This window comes from Centruroides sculpturatus, unplaced genomic scaffold (genome assembly GCF_000671375.1).
Source record: "Centruroides sculpturatus isolate CEXI.00-Female unplaced genomic scaffold, Cexi_2.0 scaffold6, whole genome shotgun sequence".
NCBI classification, from domain to species: Eukaryota; Metazoa; Arthropoda; class Arachnida; order Scorpiones; family Buthidae; genus Centruroides; species Centruroides sculpturatus.
The window spans coordinates 1,048,900-1,071,741 of NW_019384869.1; the positions used below are offsets into that span (position 1 = coordinate 1,048,900).

General features: G+C 27.1%; 1 protein-coding gene across 1 annotated transcript in view; it reads left to right on the plus strand.

Annotated features, from left to right (window-relative positions):
• Positions 1-22,842, plus strand: part of LOC111630846 (GATA zinc finger domain-containing protein 14-like) — a gene marked incomplete at its 5' end in the record, with an annotated part of 73,363 nt that overhangs the window by 41,799 nt on the left and 8,722 nt on the right. The window contains 6 exons of the mRNA XM_023375010.1: positions 336-375; positions 953-1,001; positions 5,429-5,475; positions 14,789-14,939; positions 16,682-16,857; positions 19,497-20,834. Of these exons, the coding sequence (XP_023230778.1) occupies positions 336-375; positions 953-1,001; positions 5,429-5,475; positions 14,789-14,939; positions 16,682-16,857; positions 19,497-20,834 (1,801 nt within the window). The remainder of the gene's footprint in view (positions 1-335; positions 376-952; positions 1,002-5,428; positions 5,476-14,788; positions 14,940-16,681; positions 16,858-19,496; positions 20,835-22,842) is intronic.

A 22,842-nucleotide genomic window follows, 5' to 3' on the forward strand; every position in this document is an offset into this window, starting at 1 on the left:
TAAATGTAACTAACGTTTTCGGCCTATTTGATAGGCCATCCTCAGATTAATTGAGAAAAAATAATGGTGTTCTAAAAATAGAATATATAAATTCAAATTCAAAAAACAATGGAACAAATTCAAATACAAAATTAATGGGAGAATTATAATAAAATAAAAAGTGAAATAAATCTAATGGAATATGGTACTATTACTATTTTAGCAGCTATATTTGATACTGAAAAAAAAAATGATGTTCATCCATTTACTGTTTAAGTTTTATTACAAGAGTAAATATTTTATTTAATGATATATATTTTAAATGCTATAATTGATATTTTTAAAATTAATTTTAGATGCCGTTATTGAACAAAACACAGACTCTACACATTCATTGTAAGTTTAATATTTTTAAATATTTATCTTGTATTAATTTTACATAAATAATTTTAATAAAACTGAAATTACATTGTTCAAAATAATTAGAGGATATTGAAAAATATTAATTTAGTGTTGCAATGTAAAACTTGAAAAAATATAACACAAAACCATTATTTGCAACATTAGTTTTACATAAAATAAAATGTAAATGTTCTGTTTTATGTATAACTAATAGCCATGCAAATAATTAAAAAAGGAAACTACTTTAAACTTATTGTGAATAGTCTAAACTTTATTAGTGTAATCTTATGATGAAATAATTCTAATGGAATGTTACTACTATTATTTTAGCAGCTATATTTGGTACTGAAAAAAAATGATGTTTAGCCATTTTTTTCTGAGTAACATCAAATGTATAGAACCTAAAAAATTAAAATTAGATTAAGAATGATGATTTCATTATAAAAAATCTTATATCACAATATTCGCTAATAATTTTAAGAATATATTTTCTGTTTTACTAGAAATACTTTAAAATTGAAATTAAATTTATTTAGTTTATATATCTTACGTAAATATATTCTTTTTATAGATTTAACTTAAGAGAAGATCTTGAAGTGAGTGAAAGTGATGATGAAATGGTAAGTTGTTTTAGAATTAGAAGCAATTTTTCAAATTGAGTATAAAAAATTATTAAAATAATGAAAATTGATTCAGTTCAAAAAAAAAAATCCAGCTATTTTTAAAATTTGTCCAAAAATGGTCTTCATGTCTTTATATCTGTTTGATTAGTTAAATTTTACATCTAAATGTAATTCTTAATTGTAGAACATAAGCAATAGTAAGCGATACTTAATGCACTTGTTTTGCTTATATTCCAAGAATAACAAATACGGTGGAACCTCGCTTAACGAGCACCTCACATAACGAGTGATTTGCCTAACACGCAAAACAAATTGTAAAAATATGACTTACTTAACAAGTGATGTTTTGCATAAAGAGTCTCAAGGAGAGGGGAAGTCCCAGATTTTGCACACATTTCATCAGTTTATGTTTGCCACTTGTTCTGCTAGAATCTTAGTGTCACTTGTGATCACACATTTTTCCAAATTTATGTTTAGACATATTACATATAAACATCAATAACCATAGCCCGTTATGTAATAAACATGCCAAATAATATGCCAAATTTTTGGGCTATGTAAAGGCTATAATTAAATATTAGAAATTGATTAATTTGACTAGAGGTAGGCAGTTATGCTGCCATTTCATATTAAATTTAATGACCAAGTAAATATTAAATTTTAGAAATGTCTAAATTAAAAATTTATTATTTATAATTATTAATTTTAATATGAGATGACAGCATAACTGCTTACCTCTAGTCAAATTACTTAATTGCTAATATTTAATTATAGCCTTTACATAGCCCAAGAATTTGGCATATCGTTTGGCATGTTTATGAGACATATTATCTGTGATTTTTTTTCCCCCTGCAAATCGAATTCGCATTTCAGGTTGGTTCGTTTCATGCTAGAAGAAAAGATGATGATTCACGCTCCTTAACAATGTATATTGTATAATTGTCTTTGAATAAATGTTATAAATAAAATATTTGAGTATTTTTTCTGGCATGGAATGCATTATCATATTTTACATTAATTTATATGGGAAAAATTTTTTTGCTTAATGAGTGTTTTGCATTACGAGTAAGATTATGGAANAATTGTCTTTGAATAAATGTTATAAATAAAATATTTGAGTATTTTTTCTGGCATGGAATGCATTATCATATTTTACATTAATTTATATGGGAAAAATTTTTTTGCTTAATGAGTGTTTTGCATTACGAGTAAGATTATGGAATGAATTATTTGTTAAGTGAGGTTCCACTGTACTTTTACAAAGAGTTTGTTACTTTGGGCCCTTGCAAATAACAAACAATTGCATATTGTGGTGTACAATAAAATCATTTATCCTAGGGACTTAACATAGCTATTAAATAATCATTGATATAATAAATCTTTATAAAAATTTATTTCTTTTTATATTTAAAATGTAGTTCTATAATAATCATTCTGTCTTTCTGTTGAGGCATACAAATGTGCCATGCCACACTACAGCTTTTGAGAATCACTGTTTTAGAAGAAGACCATGTTTTAGTTTTTTAATACAAAATTATACAGTTGGTTTGAATGGACTTTGATAATCTCAAAAAGAAAAAGGATCAATGCTAATAAAATCAGAATTTTATTAATATTGGGTTTATTTTCATATTCAGAAAGACTGATTCAAATATACTTTCATTCAGATATGAAACATGCCAGTTTCAAATACATGCATTGCAATGAGAAAATCTTCATTGGTGGTACTATCTGATACAGCAAGTCCTCACTTAATGTTGTCAACAGGTTCTTGGAAACTTCGGTGTTAAGCAAAATGACATATAACAAAATCGATTTTACTATAGGCTAATAGGCTATAATATAAACAGATATAATTTAGTTAAGAATAATCTAATTGAATCATGTTTGCAATCTGCAGCATTTATTTTTTATCTCATAAATTCAATCTTACTGTTTACAAAGAAAATTCAACAGCAGTAATTGTAAATGTATGAAGGGTATTTTTTAAATAAGGTCTATTTTTTAATAAGAAGATAAATACTGTAAATATCATTAAAATATATTTTTTCCTATATTCTACATACTTTTATCTACTTTTATACATAATTTCCATTTTTGTTCAAACATTTGTCATACCACTCAACAATTTTTTGAATTCTGACTTCAAAGAAATCTGCTGCCTGCCACCAGAAGACAGCAGCCACACCACTTGTTTCGTAAGGCATGCCAGTGTTTTCTGAAGGTCACACATTACACATCAGAATTGATTTTTGTGCCTCTTGGCATAAAATACACTAACAAAAATCCCTTTCCTGTCCCAAAAGATAGTTGCCACGATCTTTCGTGCTGAAATCGAATAACAGTTTGCATCTCACAGTCAGCAGGTGACTCGATTTTCTTAACCATTATAAACTTCTACAGCTTAGCACAGACAAACAATACGGCTGCAAATGGCTTCTAAATGCACACAAAGCATGCTGGAAGCAGACGTTCATGCATACTGCTGTGATCGTGCATCATTCTCACTCTCATTCACGAATGAACCTTATTTAAAAAATAGCCCTTGTATATTTTTTTGACAACATTATATAACAAAATGATATTAGTGAGGACTTGATGTCTTTGGCATCTATACATTTAATGGTTTCATTCTAGGGTTAATTTGTAATCAGGAAATCAGTTTTAATTTTTTAATCATTATAATAAAAAATTCTTTTAGTTTTTTTCTTAATATGAATCTTTTTTTTTTATTTTATTTGAAAATATATAAGCATATAAAATTTCTTTTGTACAATAAGCATGCATGTATTGTACATACATTATATTAGATGATTCAGAAGTCTATCAACATAGTAGTGCAAATGATAATGGATAAAGCATTTACCAGTATTATCATACATGGGAAAAAAAAGAAACTGGATTTTTTTGTTTAAACATTTTTTGTATGTTAAGTCATTTTTCTTTCAGACAGTTGTTCATCCACTGTTTAACAGTGATGAAAGCTGCAATAACTGATTTTTACTGTCTTTCTTAAATTAAAAAAATGCATCTTTATGTAAATAAATGCATATTAATAATAAATACCATTTATCTTGGCAGATAAGACAATAATTGAATCATAAAAAAAGACTCCCAAAATCCAGGGTCATCTTATAGGACAGATACAAAAAAAAAATTAGATTGAAATTTATATAAATTAAAACCATTATAAAAAAACAGACAAACCATAATTATTTACTAGTAGAGAGTAGGGTGCCCACCAGTGGCCGAGTGGTCTTAGTACCCTGAACACTGGGAGTTCGGTCATGGGTTGGCACCGTGATCGGACAGGCTGGCTGCTTGGAGTTTTCTGGGTTTTCTCCTTGCCAATAACGACTAAATAGGAGGCCAGTTCTCCATAAAAGTCCTCCCGGAAGGCATTCTTTCCCCTCGCGTAACATCGCGCCCCAGAGCAGGCAATGGGAAACCGCTCTGGGTAGTAACTTTCCCTAGTAACATCTTGGCGCGTTACTAATTACTTACTAACCTACGCCAGATGTCGCCGACGTCAGGAATCTGATATGGCACCAAGAAGAAGAAGAGAGTAGGGTATGTGCACAAAATAGAATAGCCCATAGAATGTTTTTGTGAATAGTCAAGGTCATTATCCAAATGCTCGAATCAGTGCAAATATTTGCAACAATTGCAAGGCAGTGTTGCCAGATGCAAGAAAATAACTCCGTATACAAAATTCAGTATATGGTATACAGTATTATTATCCAGATGATTATTGCTGATCTAAACTAAATATAGGCTGCTGATAGTTTGGGGGTCATCTTAGAGGACAGAGATATGCTAAAACTATTAAACTTCAACAAAAATTTATACCTCATCTTATCTGAAGGTTGTCTTATCTGCCAAGATATATGGTACTTGCATACATAAGCAAAAATAGAAATCTATACTAAATTAAAGGAAAAATCAGCTTGCTGTTGCATAAAGGAAAAAAGAAAAGAAAAAGAAAATTTTACATTTTTAGCATTACAAATGGATGTTATATTGAAGGACTCTGGATCATCCAGTATACAGATATCCCTTGATTAATGCAGTTAATTAATCCCTCGATGCTATCATGTATATCAAAATCATGTTAATCAGATTCTGTATCTATGTTAAGTAAAGACAGCTGGTAAAGCCAAGTTAATTAAAACTTCTGCCACATATATAAATGGATTTTCCTCAATTCATTTTGCATGTTAATCAAATCCCATGTTAAGCAAGGAATACCTGTTTTGTATTTTGTCAGATATTTCCAGTAAATTGAAAATTATATTAATAAAGAAACTGGAAGGAGCATCTTAGGATAAATAAATTATGAATAATTTTATATTTCTTTGAAGTTTTTATTGTATTCTAAATATTCTAATACATTCTAAATGGTGCATTAAAATGTATTTTTTCAGGAACATGATTTGACAAGGACAAATTCAGTTCTTAATTCAGTACTTTCGTAAGTTTTCTGTTTAATGAATCTTTAAATTATAAAATGAATTTCATTTTGTTAATTAAAAATTACATTGAAATTTATATATAATTATATCATTCTTTGCATTAGAACTTTCAAAAGGTAACATAATTTCTTTTGCATCATTGGCCATCATTTAAATAAATAATAATAATAATAAATACATGTAAACACCAAAAATCCAGCAAAAAAAAATGAATATATTAAAACAAAACAAATGTTTTCTTCCATTTTAAACAGTCGTCTTCAGGTTAGAACAACATAGATATAAAGGAATGTGTATGAATTTTTCTGGTTTTATGGTGTTTACCTGTATTTGTTATTATTTATTACTAAATTACATCAGTATTAATCAGTATTATAGTAGAGACTCAGTCATTTAAATATGTAAATTAAAATGCCAGTAATGTTAAAAGAAATAAAATTATAACAACTTTTTATAATATAATAGTATCTAATTTCTCTTAATGTTATAAAATGATTTCCTATCTATTTATATCTTAAAATGTTTTATTTTTTAATAAAAAATATTTAATAAAAGTATTTTTGTTCATGAAGCAAATGGTATTTTTTTTCTTTGTAAATATGAATAAAATAGCTGGAATTTAATAGCATATCTTATCATAGAATATGAAAAAATTATTGTTTGTTAATACATAAATCCTATTAGAGTTGCGAGAAAGAGTAAGTGATTAAAAGGAAAGTTGTTGTTAATAATATAAAAAAATTATTATTTTAACAGTACGATACTGTTTTTATATGTTACATAAATACATTTATCTATTTGATCTGTCGATATTAATTAAACTCATTCAGATAAAATGAAACTAAATGTTAAATGCTATAACTAGACAGTGGATTTTAGGCAAATGTCTAATTTTTTCCTTGGCATATACATGGCTAAGATTTTGTACTAACTACTACAGTGAACATTTCTTCGATATCAAAAAACTTCTGGCCACTTTAGCAGACAATGCAGTTTGCTTAACTAAAGCCAAGAAAATTTTGAATGACATTTATGTTCAGAACAAGTTGGTGTACATGAAATGTTATTTCACATTCATTGCAGCTACTATTACTGCTCTTGAAAGTACAGTAGAACCTCGATTATCCGGATTAATTGGGGGATGAAGGTAGTCCGGATAAGGAAAAATCCAGATAATCGAAACAAATACTTTAATTTGTCTTTTAATGATAATACAACATGTTTTCTTTTCGATGACATATCGGTAATATTAAAAGTAAATACTGTATTTAAATCGTAATCAAATTTTCAAGAAACAAACGTTCGTATTGAATTTGGACTACTACTGACCAACGCTAACAGACTACCTATTGTTTAAAAGGCCCTCTGGTGGCGCAAGAAGACGGATTTTATAAAATAAAAAGCAGTTGAAACTGCATTTTTATGAATAAAAATTTGACAAACTATTTATCGTTCTATAACGAGTAAAATTTTTTTGTTGTGTTCGCGGCTTTTAAGTAATGCATAAACCTTCGAAATGCGAGGCTCTTCGGACTGCGAGGCGTAGACGGTGGCCCACGTTGCCCGTGCCTTACGCCGCCCTTGGTCATAGAAATGATGTAATTTGAAAATAAATTATTTATAAATACGTATGTCAAGTTATATTTTTATTACGACGCAAAATATATTTAACAGTTTACGGCCACTGTGCCGGGTGAGTCGTTGTTGAAACAAAAAAAGTTATGCATTCCATCACATATATAAACAGTATCGTAATTCGCCAAGTGCAAATCAGCAAATTCGTAAAATTTTTGTTTATTTTGAACAATCCGGATAATCGAGGTTCTACTATATTGGGAAACCTATATATGAACAAATTGATCTCCTCAACAGAGAAAACCAGAAACTTTGTGATGTACCAGGCACTTCTGCAAAAAAATGAAGAAAGAGTTGAAAGCAGTGCTTTAAAAGAGACTTGGATTAAAGTGCTTGTTTATTGTGGCTGATATTTTAGCAGGAAAGAAGAGCAAAACTGAAAGTGAATTCCCAGTTCATCTTCTTTCAAGGTTGAAATACTGTCTGTTATCTTCAGTAGATGTGGAACACTCTTTCTCTGCATATAAATTAATTCTTAGTGACAAACGTTGCAACATTTTATTGAAAATTTGGAAAAAGTGCTTGTAATATATTATGAAGCTAACTATGGGAAACAGAGTGAATAAAAAATGCAAAGATAATCATTTGTCTATTTTTGTGTTTTCATCATTCTGAATACATGCAGTTTTGTATGGAATACATATGTTAAATAAAAAATTCATCATCCTGATAAGTACATTAATTGTTCATTGTGAAATTTTGACCACCTATTTTTTGTCTATAAAGCCTAAACGACGCAATTTAAGAGCTTATTTTAAGCACCTAAAACGCCACTTTTAAGGGCCTAGATGTCCGCTGTCTAGTTATAACTTTATGTGAAAATTTTAGATCATTTAGAATTTTAAAATTAAATGTACTTTTTCTCTTTTTTTGTTTATTATTATAATTAAACTACAGTCGACCTCCCTATAATTACGGTCCCTATAATTACGATTCCTATAAAACTACGAAAAAATATACGTATTTTGGAAATGTTGAGTCGGATTAGTCTAGAATCGATTAATTTTATGGAAGAAAATCTTTCAAACAGCCGTAGTCCGTAAACTTGACACGTGTCGGGCTGTGANTTCCATATTATAAAAAAATATATATATAATTTAATTAGTGCTAAATTTAAATTTTAAGCATTATAAAGCATTAATTTGTTTTTATTTGTAATATAGAGGTATAGAGAGAATTTATTTTGTCAATTTCAGTTTTACATACATTTAGAGATTTTGATATTTATCGTTTTTATGGTCATGTAATTTCATACATATGAATTGAAGGAGGACATCTTCAACAGTATAGCATGACAACATGGAAACTGGTCTCTCATGCTTAATATTTATCCACATTAAGATGTTTCATTTAAAAAGTAATCATATATTTTATGAGAAGAAATTTGAAGTACAGCACTTTGAAATTACTTTTTTTTAGACCTTCTGTACTATTATTATGCTATTTAATTCATGTATCAGTAAATCCATTGCTGTAGTCTATCTATTCATTCAAGTTGGTTTTTTTATCATGTTCATGTGTGATCGCTGGAATTCTGATTCCTAATTACATTTTATTAGATAAGAATTATTCTATTTATGATTAAAGCATTTAATTTATTTTGTGTTTATAATACTTTATTGGTTGATTGTATATTTTATATAAATAATTACAAATAATTCTTAAGTGAATTTATAACAAATTAATTTACATTGCTTGATATTTTAGAATTCAGAAGATTGGCACATAGAAAGCTCATTTGGCAATGACTGTAATAATACTCTTCAAAGAAGTAAAGATACAGCAGAGGTTTTGAATCAACAGAATAGGGATGGAGAAAAAGAAAATACAATAAACACAGATGAAACAAAAAGGAAATTTTTTGATAAAGAAGTCACAAAAAGGTAAATGATAAGAATTAAATTTGTATTTATATAATAATCAATCAATTAATCAGCTTTTATTATATAAAAGATTATTTTCCCATTACTTCAGGGTAATACAATATTATTACAAACAGTTTCCTATACTTTTTCTAAACATAAAAATACATTATTTAATTTGAGTTAGTTAACTATTATATTTCTGTTATGAATTGAAGTAACCTCTCTCATTAATATAGATTGAAGTAGTAACAATTGTTAACAAAATTATTTGAATTATAATATTTTCACATTTTGTTTTTCAATATTTCTTAAGACATAGTGGAAAAAATAGACTGTTATTTCTGTACAATAAACTTTTGAAAATAATTATAGAAATTAAATATTGTCTTTACGTTAGACTTGTGAAAAAATACATATAAATACTTTTAGTCTTTAATATTTTCTAACTTAAGGAGGTTGTATCTGTATCATAGTTTATAAGCTTCATCACACAAACAAAAACCATGAAATTTAAAACTTTCTATAACATTTTCATTAAACAAATTATATATAATCTCATTAATTATAACAAAATTTCTGTTTAATCTCAATCATGTGAAACATTAATATTAAATGGCAGATTAAGAAATATTGATAGTATTTATATATTATTAGTAATATTTATTTATTATGTTATTGAACTGTTGATGATTACCTTAGAAATATTTATATGAAATTAAATAAATTGATAATATTTTTATTAATTAGAATTAATTTTATATGAATATAAATTCAAATAAAAATTTTCATGATTATAATTTTCTGTAGATATGTAATTAAAATTTTAAGGATTGAACTCCAATTTCTGATATTTTTAAAATGTTATAGTCTTATCAATAAAACATGTAGATTTTATGCAATAATTCAGCCATTAAAAATATATAATAATGAATATTGAGTTTAGAAATTAATTTATAAAGAGTTCAAACTGTGGAAGATCTTTTATGAGGTAGTATCAGAAAGTTCCTGGACTGTAGTTAGCCTTACTGTACCATTCAATGGAAGTGCATATGTTTGCAAGGTAGTCGCTTTCAAATCTGCTGATTCACTATGACAAATGGCGTCATAGTGCAAACGTGCATTCACTTGTTATGTGCAGTTTTGTAAAGTAGTGGAAGACCATTCTGCAATCAATACTATGTCTGACAAATCTAAGCAGCATGCATCCATCAAGTGTTATATGATGCTCAGAGAAACTACTACTGAGACTCTCAAAATGCTTTGTCAGGCTTTTGGTATACATTTGTTAGGTACCTACAAACAGAGGTTTTTAGAGTGTCACATGTGTTTCAAGGCTGATTGAGTGTTAATTCAAGATGATGAACATTTCAGGTGACCAACCACCAGCAAAATAGAAAAAAAAAACATTAAAAAAAATTCATCGTTAATCAAGAATTTGTTCTTCCTGGCGTGACAGTCAATTATGACTTTTGCTGTAATATTTTGAAGCACTTAAGAGAAAATATGAGATGAATAAGACCAGAACTGTGGTGCAACTGGAATTGGCTGTTTCATCATGACAACTTGCCCTCTAACACCTCTCTAAATACAATGCAGTTTTTGGCAGAAAACACCTTGATGGTTGTTCCACATCTTCCCTTCTTGCTAGATTTAACCTCCTGTGACTACCTTGTTCATGAAAATGAAATCGAGGTTGAAAGGGCATGCTTTGAGACCATTGATGAAATTCAAGCAAAATCACAGGTTGCATTGGATAGCTTGCAGGAAGAAGACTTCTTCAGTTTCTTTGAGTCATGGAAGAGCACTGGGATCACTGTACACTTTCCCAAGGAGACTATTTTGAAGGGGATGATGATTAAATTCTAATAACATTATCCTGTAAATTCTTATAGGTCTAGTCCAGAAATTTTCTGATACCACCTTGTATCTAATTTAGATAAATAATAGGATATACAAATCTTCAAAGATGAAGGAAGATGATTGTTTAGTGACAAAATTAAAATCACTAATTGTTAGGAAATTCAAGCTTTAAAAAAACCAACTCAAATTGAAAATTCCTAACTAAAATTTATTACTGACTGATTAATTCATACTAATTCAACTGGCAAATCTTGAGAAAATTATATATACATAAACAGTAACTAAGCCCAATTTCAAAAAATCCAACTTGTATATGTAGCTATTATTATACTAATAAGTTAATCAATTAACCCATGTAAATTGATCTAAAGTAAATAGTTAGACTGTCATCTTGATGTAATATATAAATTAGCTTTTGAATTAAATTAAATAATTTATAAGAATCTGGCAAAACATCTGTCCTATTTTTAGTTATAAAATAGGACAGATGTTTTGCCAAACTCTTATAAATTATTTAATTTAATTCAAAAGCTAATTTATAACTTATACTAATAGATGAACCCAATGTTGTTTTTTTCCTGAGCAACAAAGATTAAGATTAAAAGTATTTTATTAGATTATTTTGTACTTCTAACCCTTCTATTATATTACATTATAGTATTTAATTTACATAACTGCAAATGTTATCTTAGGTAAGGGTTTAGATAGGAAAGAGTTAGATAGATGAAAGTCAACACCAGATGTGAAAAGCTTATGGGCAGGAGATCCAGGTTAACTAACATATATTTCTGCAGATAAGATGAGATATAAATTTTTGTCAAAGTTTTATAATTTTAGCATATGTCTGTCCTATAAGACGACCCCCAAACAATCAGCAGCCTATGAATTTAGTTTAGATTAGCGATCATCATCAGGATAATAATACTGTATAGCATATACGGAATTATGTATATGGAGTTATTTTCTTGCATCTGGCAGCACTGCCTTGCAATTGTTGCAAACATTTGCACTGATTCAGGCATTTGGATAATGACCTTGACTATTCACGAAAACGTTGTATGGGCTATTATATTTTCTGCACAAACCCTACTCTCTGCTAGTAAATAATTACGGTTTGTCTGTTTTTATAATGGTTTTAATTTATATAAATTTCAATCTAATTTTTTTTGTATCTATCCTATAAGACGACCCCGGATTTTGGGGGTCTTTTCTTATGATTCAACTATCGTCTTATCTGCAGAAATATACGATATATACAAACTTCTGATTTAAACCAGAAGTCATGTTACTTCAATTCAAAATTTTTTCCTCAAAAGAGTTAGATAACTGGCACAACTCTGTTGCTAACAGGAAAAGTATGGTGAACAGGGGCAAGACCATTACTAAAAGAATTGAGAATTTTGTGACGAAAAGTTGCAGCCCGACATTGTGACAATGTCACAATAAATAATTGCTTGTTGGAATTAGTTTGCTTTAGTTGTTTATGTCAATGTGAAACATGAGCAATCTGCCAAGGGGGATGCATTCCGGGAAGATTTTTACGGGAAGATGGATTTTATTTAGGTGTTACTAATGTGAAGAAATCTCAGAAAACTCCACGTGGCTATGCCTGAACCCAATGACCAACTACCAATGTTCAATGATTTTATCCACTCTGCTACTGGAGTGCGGTTATTAGAATTGAGAAAGTATTGTTCAGAAATAAAAAATCTCAAGTTGTTAGATGTGAAAATTAAATACTTATAGGCTTTTCACAGGCTTAAACACTTTCGATTCCATGCAGGCAAGTGCTATATGCTACCTGTCTTGGTAATGATAGCACATCTATTTCTTGGTATATCATTACATAATTACTGCTATTGTCTCAGTAATTAAGTGAATATAATATATACATTTTTAAATTATATCTTTTTCTGTAAGAATTATATTTAGTTTATTATTTTTTAAATTTTTTCCAATAGATGATGTTACATGTAACTCAGCAGATCAAATGTAGATAGAAATTGATTGATTTATAGAAATGCAATCAATATTTTGGGGTGAGATGTACAATATTATCTAAGTTAGAAGTATGTAAATGTAACTGCTGAGTTTCTTAGCAATTGGTTGAACAGCCCAGGAATGTATAGCAAACAAACATCTTCATTTATATATATAGATTAACACAAGATGATGGTCTAACTACATACTTTAGATCAAGTTACATAAATTGTTTAAATTATTACTCTAATGATGTGCCCTAAAATTATAAATTATTATCCCAAAAATGTGACTTGTATGAATTTAGGTATATTGATTAAAGTTGATAATTTGAATCCATTATCTATCAATTTCTTTTATGAATTTGTGAAATTTACATATTGCCAGAATGGAAAGAATTTAAAAAAGTAAATTAATCTAAAATATTTAATTTATATCTGGTTATAAACTTTTCATATATTTTGATCATAGAGATTTTGAATAGTAAAAATGTGATTCTGAACAATATACGAGAGCAGTTTTTTTCAACCTCTGATAGTCCATAAAACAAAGACAAGTGTAAGTAACAAAATGAATTTATTACCTAAAGTTAGGTACAAACATGGTTACTTTTTGACATAATCACCATGATGATCAAGTCATTTGTCTATCTGTGGACAAACAATTCCATCATCATAGAAATGTTGCTGCCAGTGACTTGCGATGGGCCTTAACATTGTTTTGAAGATCGTTATTAGTCTCAAACCTCTGCCCTCCTAACCAAGTTTTCAGTTCAGGAAAGAGGTGGAAGTCTTCACACTTTTAATGTGTGAAGACTTCCACCCAGCCTGGAACTTTTTAAACACCCAGTGTATAGTCCTGATTTAGTGCCAAATAACTTCCATCTCTTTCCTGAATGGAAAACTTGGCTAGGAGGGCAGAGGTTCTACACTAATGACGATTTTCAAGGCCCATCTCAAGTCACTGGCAGCAACATTCTATGAAGAGGGGATTGCAAAGCTCATTCACAGATAGACAAATGACAAATATTTGTCATTTGACAGTAAGCAGGAGATGCAAGTTTGAGTTCTGCTTTGGGCTGATTCTTTTCTTCTAGAACTTTCTAAATTAAAAATTAAATATTAATTTATTTATAATTACTAAATTTATCAAGAGATGGCAATGTTGCTGCCTACCTGTAGGCCAAATTATTTATATTTGGCTACTATTTAATAATTAAACATTAACTTGATATTTGTCAAAAGATTGAGATTATGTCAAAAAGTAACCATGTTTGTACCTAACTTTAGGTAATAAATTCATTTTGTTACTTACACTTGTCTTTGTTTTATGAATCATTGGAGGTTTAAAAAAAACAGCCTATGTAACTTACAGGTCATTTAGTATATACGTTTTACATTGATAAAGAAATCAGTATTAGTTATCAAATATTATAAAAGAGATAATGAATATGATATGAGTTTATAAATATTTTCATTTACTACATATAAATAAATAAATATTAGTTTAGATCTTTTTGTTGTTTTTCCTCCATTTAAAATTTTTGTTTTAGAGGATTAGTAATTTTATTACTATTGTGATTACTTATAAAAATAGAAGAGAGTATCAAGGTAAAATCAAATTATTTATTTGATTTTCTATTAAATTTTACCTTGATAGTAAAAAAACAAGAATGACATTATTATAAACACCAGGCACTTAGGTAAAATTTTTGACCTTGATAGTATTTTGATGATATATAAATTAATATTATCTGAAAAAATTTGCTTTTTTTTTGTATTTTAAGTATTATTGACCTTGGTTTTTTTCCCTTAATTTTTCATATTTATGCCATTATAAGCATGCTAATTTAACTTGATACTATTTGCTTTGCATCCAAAAATATATTTATTAAACTTTCTCAATTTTATAAAATTTTTATTGATTTTTATCTAGTTATTAATTTCAATTATTTATATGTTAAAATATGAAGGTCTCCAAACTTCGATATTCTTCATCCGCCACCACCTATTGGTGCAATGTCATCATCAACAAAAAGTTCTGACGAATCAGAAATGTCTGAATTAGAATTTGAAGAAACTGGAAATTCTCCAGCAAATAGTATTTTAGATCATTCGTTAAAGGTAATATTTAACATTTTGCTAACATTTTGTATTATAGCATATTTATTACTAGATTTTTTAAAAAGTTAAAAGCTTAGTATAAAAGATTTTATAAGTGGAGATAAGATAAAATGAGAAAGTTTTAATTTCCTGTTTTTAGTTTTTTTTTATAAAGGTCCTTACTGTAACTGGCATCAAAGTACATTGGATATATTATTTTGTTGATTAATATGAATCAGTTTAAAGAACAAGTAATTTGGTCAATATCAGTCTTCAAATTGTTTTTTACCTTAGGTCATTCCCAGTATATCACTTGAAAATGGGCAAAATGGAGTCCAGAAGTGGACAGAGAAGGGCATTGAAGAAAAATATGGCATGTTTTGAAGTAAAAACTTTCATTGTATTACATATTTTTCTGATATTGTACCATCTGAACCATACCATCACATTGAGAGAACTATAAAAACAGAAATTAAAACTTTTTATGTTTAAGCTATTGTTATAATTTGAATTAAGTGACACAAATATAAACATTCATTAGCCTTATTTTTGATTAAGGTCAAATGATTGCCATATTGGGCTATATTATAGCTACTGTTTAATAATTAAATATTAAGTAATTTGGCCTTTATATATACCTGCTTATTTGTATATAATGCCAGTGTAAAGTGATAGTCAGCTGAATGGAGGGCCTATTAAGTGGATACTTAAGTCATTTCCAGTTGATGCCATGAATAACTAGTGTGGTTATATCTATATTATTAGTAGTACTGGAGGCAAAGATTAGACAGAGGTTCTGGTAGCATAACTGCCTACAAATCCACACATAGTAAGCAGGAGATGCAAGTTTGAGTTTCGCTTTGGGCTGATTCTTTTCTTCTAGAACTTTCTAAATTAAAAATTAAATATTAATTTATTTATAATTACTAAATTTATCAAGAGATGGCAATATTGCTGCCTACCTGTAGGCCAAATTACTTATATTTGGTTACTATTTAATAATTAAATATTAACTTGATATATAATATAGTACATTGTTTGGCCTTAGAGATGAGTGTGTTTAATGAACTATAGTAATGAAAAATATTTTGAGATATTTCTACATGGAATGCATTTGTTAAGTTTCCATATTATAAAAAAATATATATATAATTTAATTAGTGCTAAATTTAAATTTTAAGCATTATAAAGCATTAATTTGTTTTTATTTGTAATATAGAGGTATAGAGAGAATTTATTTTGTCAATTTCAGTTTTACATACATTTAGAGATTTTGATATTTATCGTTTTTATGGTCATGTAATTTCATACATATGAATTGAAGGAGGACATCTTCAACAGTATAGCATGACAACATGGAAACTGGTCTCTCATGCTTAATATTTATCCACATTAAGATGTTTCATTTAAAAAGTAATCATATATTTTATGAGAAGAAATTTGAAGTACAGCACTTTGAAATTACTTTTTTTTAGACCTTCTGTACTATTATTATGCTATTTAATTCATGTATCAGTAAATCCATTGCTGTAGTCTATCTATTCATTCAAGTTGGTTTTTTTATCATGTTCATGTGTGATCGCTGGAATTCTGATTCCTAATTACATTTTATTAGATAAGAATTATTCTATTTATGATTAAAGCATTTAATTTATTTTGTGTTTATAATACTTTATTGGTTGATTGTATATTTTATATAAATAATTACAAATAATTCTTAAGTGAATTTATAACAAATTAATTTACATTGCTTGATATTTTAGAATTCAGAAGATTGGCACATAGAAAGCTCATTTGGCAATGACTGTAATAATACTCTTCAAAGAAGTAAAGATACAGCAGAGGTTTTGAATCAACAGAATAGGGATGGAGAAAAAGAAAATACAATAAACACAGATGAAACAAAAAGGAAATTTTTTGATAAAGAAGTCACAAAAAGGTAAATGATAAGAATTAAATTTGTATTTATATAATAATCAATCAATTAATCAGCTTTTATTATATAAAAGATTATTTTCCCATTACTTCAGGGTAATACAATATTATTACAAACAGTTTCCTATACTTTTTCTAAACATAAAAATACATTATTTAATTTGAGTTAGTTAACTATTATATTTCTGTTATGAATTGAAGTAACCTCTCTCATTAATATAGATTGAAGTAGTAACAATTGTTAACAAAATTATTTGAATTATAATATTTTCACATTTTGTTTTTCAATATTTCTTAAGACATAGTGGAAAAAATAGACTGTTATTTCTGTACAATAAACTTTTGAAAATAATTATAGAAATTAAATATTGTCTTTACGTTAGACTTGTGAAAAAATACATATAAATACTTTTAGTCTTTAATATTTTCTAACTTAAGGAGGTTGTATCTGTATCATAGTTTATAAGCTTCATCACACAAACAAAAACCATGAAATTTAAAACTTTCTATAACATTTTCATTAAACAAATTATATATAATCTCATTAATTATAACAAAATTTCTGTTTAATCTCAATCATGTGAAACATTAATATTAAATGGCAGATTAAGAAATATTGATAGTATTTATATATTATTAGTAATATTTATTTATTATGTTATTGAACTGTTGATGATTAAATATTTCTTTAAAAAATTAAATTTGATAAATTTATATTTTAATTAAATTAATTTCCTATTGTAATCAAATTTTGTAGATTTTTAAAACAAATCTACAAAATTTGATTTATTACGAATTACTGTAAATATGTTGTGTTATTATTGAGTTGATCGGAAATAGACTAAACACAAGGTTTATTAAATTATGATACTGTTTTGAGATTTTAATAATAACTCATTATGGATAAAAATCCTTTGCTTCCATTTAAGTTACAGTTATTTTTTATTATAAACAGACCAACAAACAATTGAAACCAAAATTTTTAGATAATATTTTTCTGCAGAATTCATCAAGAATATAATCATGATAAACTGATAGTCTGACATTGATAGGTTCAAGATGGTATTAAATTACATCTGATAAATTATAGATTGCAATGTATAGATAGTATTTTACATCTAAGTTTTATTAACTAATAGTTTATACCTTTTAATGTTAGAAACATTTGTTCATTAGAGAGCAGAGAAATAAAATTTTATTCTAATGATTAGCAATTTCAGTTATAATTTATAATTTTTGTCATAAAAAAACTTCTAGATAATATATATAAGAAGAAAATTCTTATAATGATTTCAGAAATTGTACAGATTATATAATAATTATTACTTAATTTAATGTGAAGTAACAAAAGTTCAGTATACAGCTGTAAGTAAACAAATTTCAATTAACCTTCCATAGCATTTAATCAATTTGATACACCATGCACATTTTGAATTGTCATTTCTTAACGGAAAACTGTTGTCATGCCTACTTATTAGTAGCTTTATTTTTCTCATTCTTGATGCTGACTTTAATTCCTAAAATTTCAAAAACTTTTAAACTACATAGCACTCTCTCTTTTATATCATTTTGATATATTGAACTTCTTCCTATTATATACTGAAAATTTAAAATGAAATAATACTTACATTAATTACTTTTTAGAGTTAAAATCCTTCAAAACCAATATTATTATGTAGAAATTAGTATCATATTACAAGCAATAGAATTGAATAAGTGGGTAAAATTGAATGCAAAAACAAGTAAAAAAAAGAAAAGGATGTAATGACGGCAATGTTATCATTTAATAAAAAGCTACTAACAAAATATAAATGCAAAAAATGTGAAAAAGCAATTTATTTATCACACGCAAAAGATTTTTGTACAACATACAGTATAAACATAATGAAGCATAATAAATGTTATAATAGTATAAATAGTAAATGAAGAAAATTATATTCTTAATATAAAAAATACAGATAAATTAATTCTATACATGTACTTTTTATTTTTCCATGGAAAAGTAGAATGAAATTTATGTGAGTAGAATGAAACTAATAAAATTAATTTGTTAAGTTGTATTTTGTTATTGGTTTTCTAATAATGGTAATGATTTTAAATTAAACAATATATCAGAAATAATATTTCTAATTAACTGTAAGAATTCATGAAATATTTTCTTAATAATCAAAAATTAAAAATGATAAATTTGATAAATTATGCCATCATCTTTACGGTTTTATATTGTGCCTGACAGATGGTTAAATTTGTTATCTTTTCAGAAATTTAAAAGTTTTATTTTTGATAAATACTGTGTGATATTTATTAAAATATATTTATTTTCTAAACTTATATTTAAAAATGTGAATGATAAATTCATCACTAAAAATAATTTCAGTGAAGAATTTAACATATTTTCAGAAAATATAATCCACAAATGTTTGTTTATGTATAATTATTAAATAATAAATTTGCTGCTGTCTTATTCTAAAAAGAGCAGAATATTATAAAATTGGTCTGAAATCAAAATTTTTCTAATGGGCATTATCAAAAATTCTTGCAAAAAATTTTGAAGCCATATTGTTATAATATCTGAGAATTAATAGTACTTTTTTTTTGTTTAAAATTTAAATATTAATATAATGTTTTTTTATTTATTTTCAGTTCATACCAGTTACCAGATTTTGAAGGTACTGCTGCTCAACAAAAATTATTTATTTGTTCTCCAATTCATTCTGTCTGTGGTTCTCCTGTCTCAATTAGTAATAGTTTTGAAGAGAGCAAAATTTCTAATAGAAATCAGTATAACCAAGTTGAATCTGTTCATACTGATAGTAAAAGTACAAAAACTAAAAAACCTAAGAAAAGAAGGAAAGATGTCGGTTCAAGTAATCATTTTTCAGAAGATTTGTATGATAATTCTTGTAGAAATGAGTCGACTTGGTCTGTGTCAAATTCGGTTAAAACGGCTGTTGAAGAAACTGGTTCGTTAGAAAATTTATCAAATGTTACAGTTGGTGATATTATACTTTCTGATCCCATACAGACTCATAATGAAAAGTTTAAAAAGCATAAATTAAAGAAAGAGAAGAGTAATAAAAAAATGAAGAAAGAAAAAGGGAGTAAGTTAACTGGAAACTTAACAACTAAAGAATCCAAACGATCAAGTACAAAAAAGATTGATCAGAACAATAAATTAGCCAAAGATTTGCCAAAACTAGAAGAACAAAAAGCTTCAAAAGAAAGTGAAAATAGCATTAAAAAGAAAGGGAAATTACAAAAATTTAAATCAAAAGAATTTATTTTAGACAGTCCAAATGATTCTGATTCAGATAATAGCAATATTGAAAAACCATTACCTCCATCATCATCATCATATAATATTAATAATTCTCCTTTCAAAACTAGTCTTACTGATTCAGAAAATTTTAGCGGAAAGTACAACAAAGGAAAATCAAAATCAGAAAAACAAAATTATGACAATCATAGTGATACATCACAAAATGAATTAATTAGGGGCCTTACGTCTGAAGAAATAACAGATAAATTAACAAATTTTGATAATTTAAGTTCAAAAAATGTTGCTGTTGTGAAACCAATTAGAATTGGAATAACAAATTCTGAAATGTTAAGCAATCCTGAAAAGTATCAAAATCAAGAAAACAAAAATTCTGTTGTGGTCAGTATAGATTTAAAGCTTATAGATAGATTACCATCCTCTGAAAAGAAAACCCAAGAGAAAAAAAGTAAATTAGAAAATAGTCATATAAATTTATCTAATGAATATAATGAATATCAACAAACTGAACATCATACAAGCATTAAGAATGAATGTATAAAAGATGTTATTCAGAATGATTGTTCTTCACTTAAAAATAATAAAGTTGAAGTAAATAAGACCTCAGGTAAACGTAAAAAAGACGAAGATAAACTCAAAAGTAAAAAACAGAAAATAATTGAAAAGTCTTCCAGTCCAAAAGAGCCAGTTTTACCAAAAACTGAGTAAGTTAAATTTATATTAATATAAAAAATTAACATATTTTTAATTTTTATTGTTAAAGATATATATTTTAATTAATTTTTTTACTATTCTGTATATATTCAATAGTCTATTTTGAAAGTTATGCTTACAGTTTATTAGTTTTACTGTTTTACTTTCATGAGATTTGTGACCCTATATCTAATTTATTAGATAGTTAAAGGTCAAAATTCAAACAGAACGAACTTGTTAACAATGAGAAATAATTGATCACAATTAATTATCTAGTCATATAATTATCATATATAATTTAATATATTTTGAAAGATTATGTTTGAACCATTGTAGCTTCTTGAAACATACTCACATATTAAGAGCTGCTTGTTTAGATTAACTTAGATTAGCGTTTCTCAGCCATGGATATGTGCTTGATAGTTTAGGGATATGTGAAAAAAATTTAATAATGGCAGATGTACTATAAGAATATTTGAATTCTGCATTGAGTCCTTTGGCGAAATCACAGCACTCAATGCTTAGTTATAATTAAAATATAATTATATTTTTATTTAAATCTGTCCTTTTGTGTCTAGGGATGTCCTGATACCACAAAAGTATTGATACCGATATCATGAGTAGTTTTAAACTATCAATATCAGTATTGGTATTTGCCTGAAAGTATCAATACCAACCAGTATCGGTATCAGTATTGAACTGTTTGTTGTTGTTCAGTCTGTCACATTGCCTTTCAGTTGATTTTACTGCTGAGAAGTTATGTATATCCTTCTTTTTTCATGGTGGATATATTCCAAAGAACACTGTGAAAAAAAAATTGTGTGCAAATATACAGTACATGCATCCCTTAGGAAAATGCTCAATAGGATCCACGACTTCAATGGAACGAAAAATAAGCAATTTACAAAAGAAACATGAGCTTTTTTTATTTTAACATCATTGTTATTAACATTATTTGTATGTATATATAGTAAACACAAAGTAACATAGGAAACAAAATTGACATGCAGCATTCTCTGATGTATACATATAGTACTGTTCTATGCTTAAAAAAGATAAATTAACTTTTGATTTCAACAAAAAAGTAACTTTTCTTAACAATAATACAATTAAAATTAAGTTAAATTTTCAAATAAACTATTTTTTCCCATGTAAAAACCAATTATGTAAAAAAAGGATTTTTTTTTGTTTACCATATTATTTCAAAATCGCATAAAAGTTGACTGCATAAAGGGTGATAGGTGTACTATACTCACTACAATGAAGGCCAAGTGGGCCATAGAGCAGCAATTAATATTATTTGCTTATTCCAGAAAATTAAATCCATGCTATCTAGGTCAGAAATTGGTTCATCAGTCAGTACTTCAGTTTACATTAGTAAGATGTCTTATGTACACAAAAGAAGCCCCAGATGTACAGTGCTGTTAATGGGCTCTGTGGATACTACTATACATGGGATAGTGGTGGATAAAAAATCATTGGGGAAGAAGTAAAACAGTGTTTGTACAATGAAAATTCTTTATTGTGTTCAAATTTTACAAATGTCAGTACAAACAAGTATATGTACAAACTGTAGCTCATTTTAAACATCACTGATGGTCCGAGTTGATTAACAAACAAAACTGTTAGGTAATGTTTAACTAAATATTTATCTACATGTATAAATACACATCTAAATTAGCATATATAGATTCTGGAAATGAAATTGAACACAATACATTTATTGATTTTTGGTTGTTAATATGTTTTACATAAGTTTAATTTAACCAAAAGTAGTGTAAAATTCCATTTCAGCTTCTGATTCGGTTGCAAAATCTGGTTTCGGGTAGACCTTATCTGGATTTTTTTACCTGTCTGTAAAAAATATAGCAATACTAGATCCATTATCTGGGAAAAAGTATTGATACATTATTACCTGTGTCTTTCCTCCAATCCTTTTTGATTAAAAAAAAAACTTTTTTTACATGTTATTGTACAGTGCTGTATAATTGACCAAGTCACCACTGTTTGACAAACACA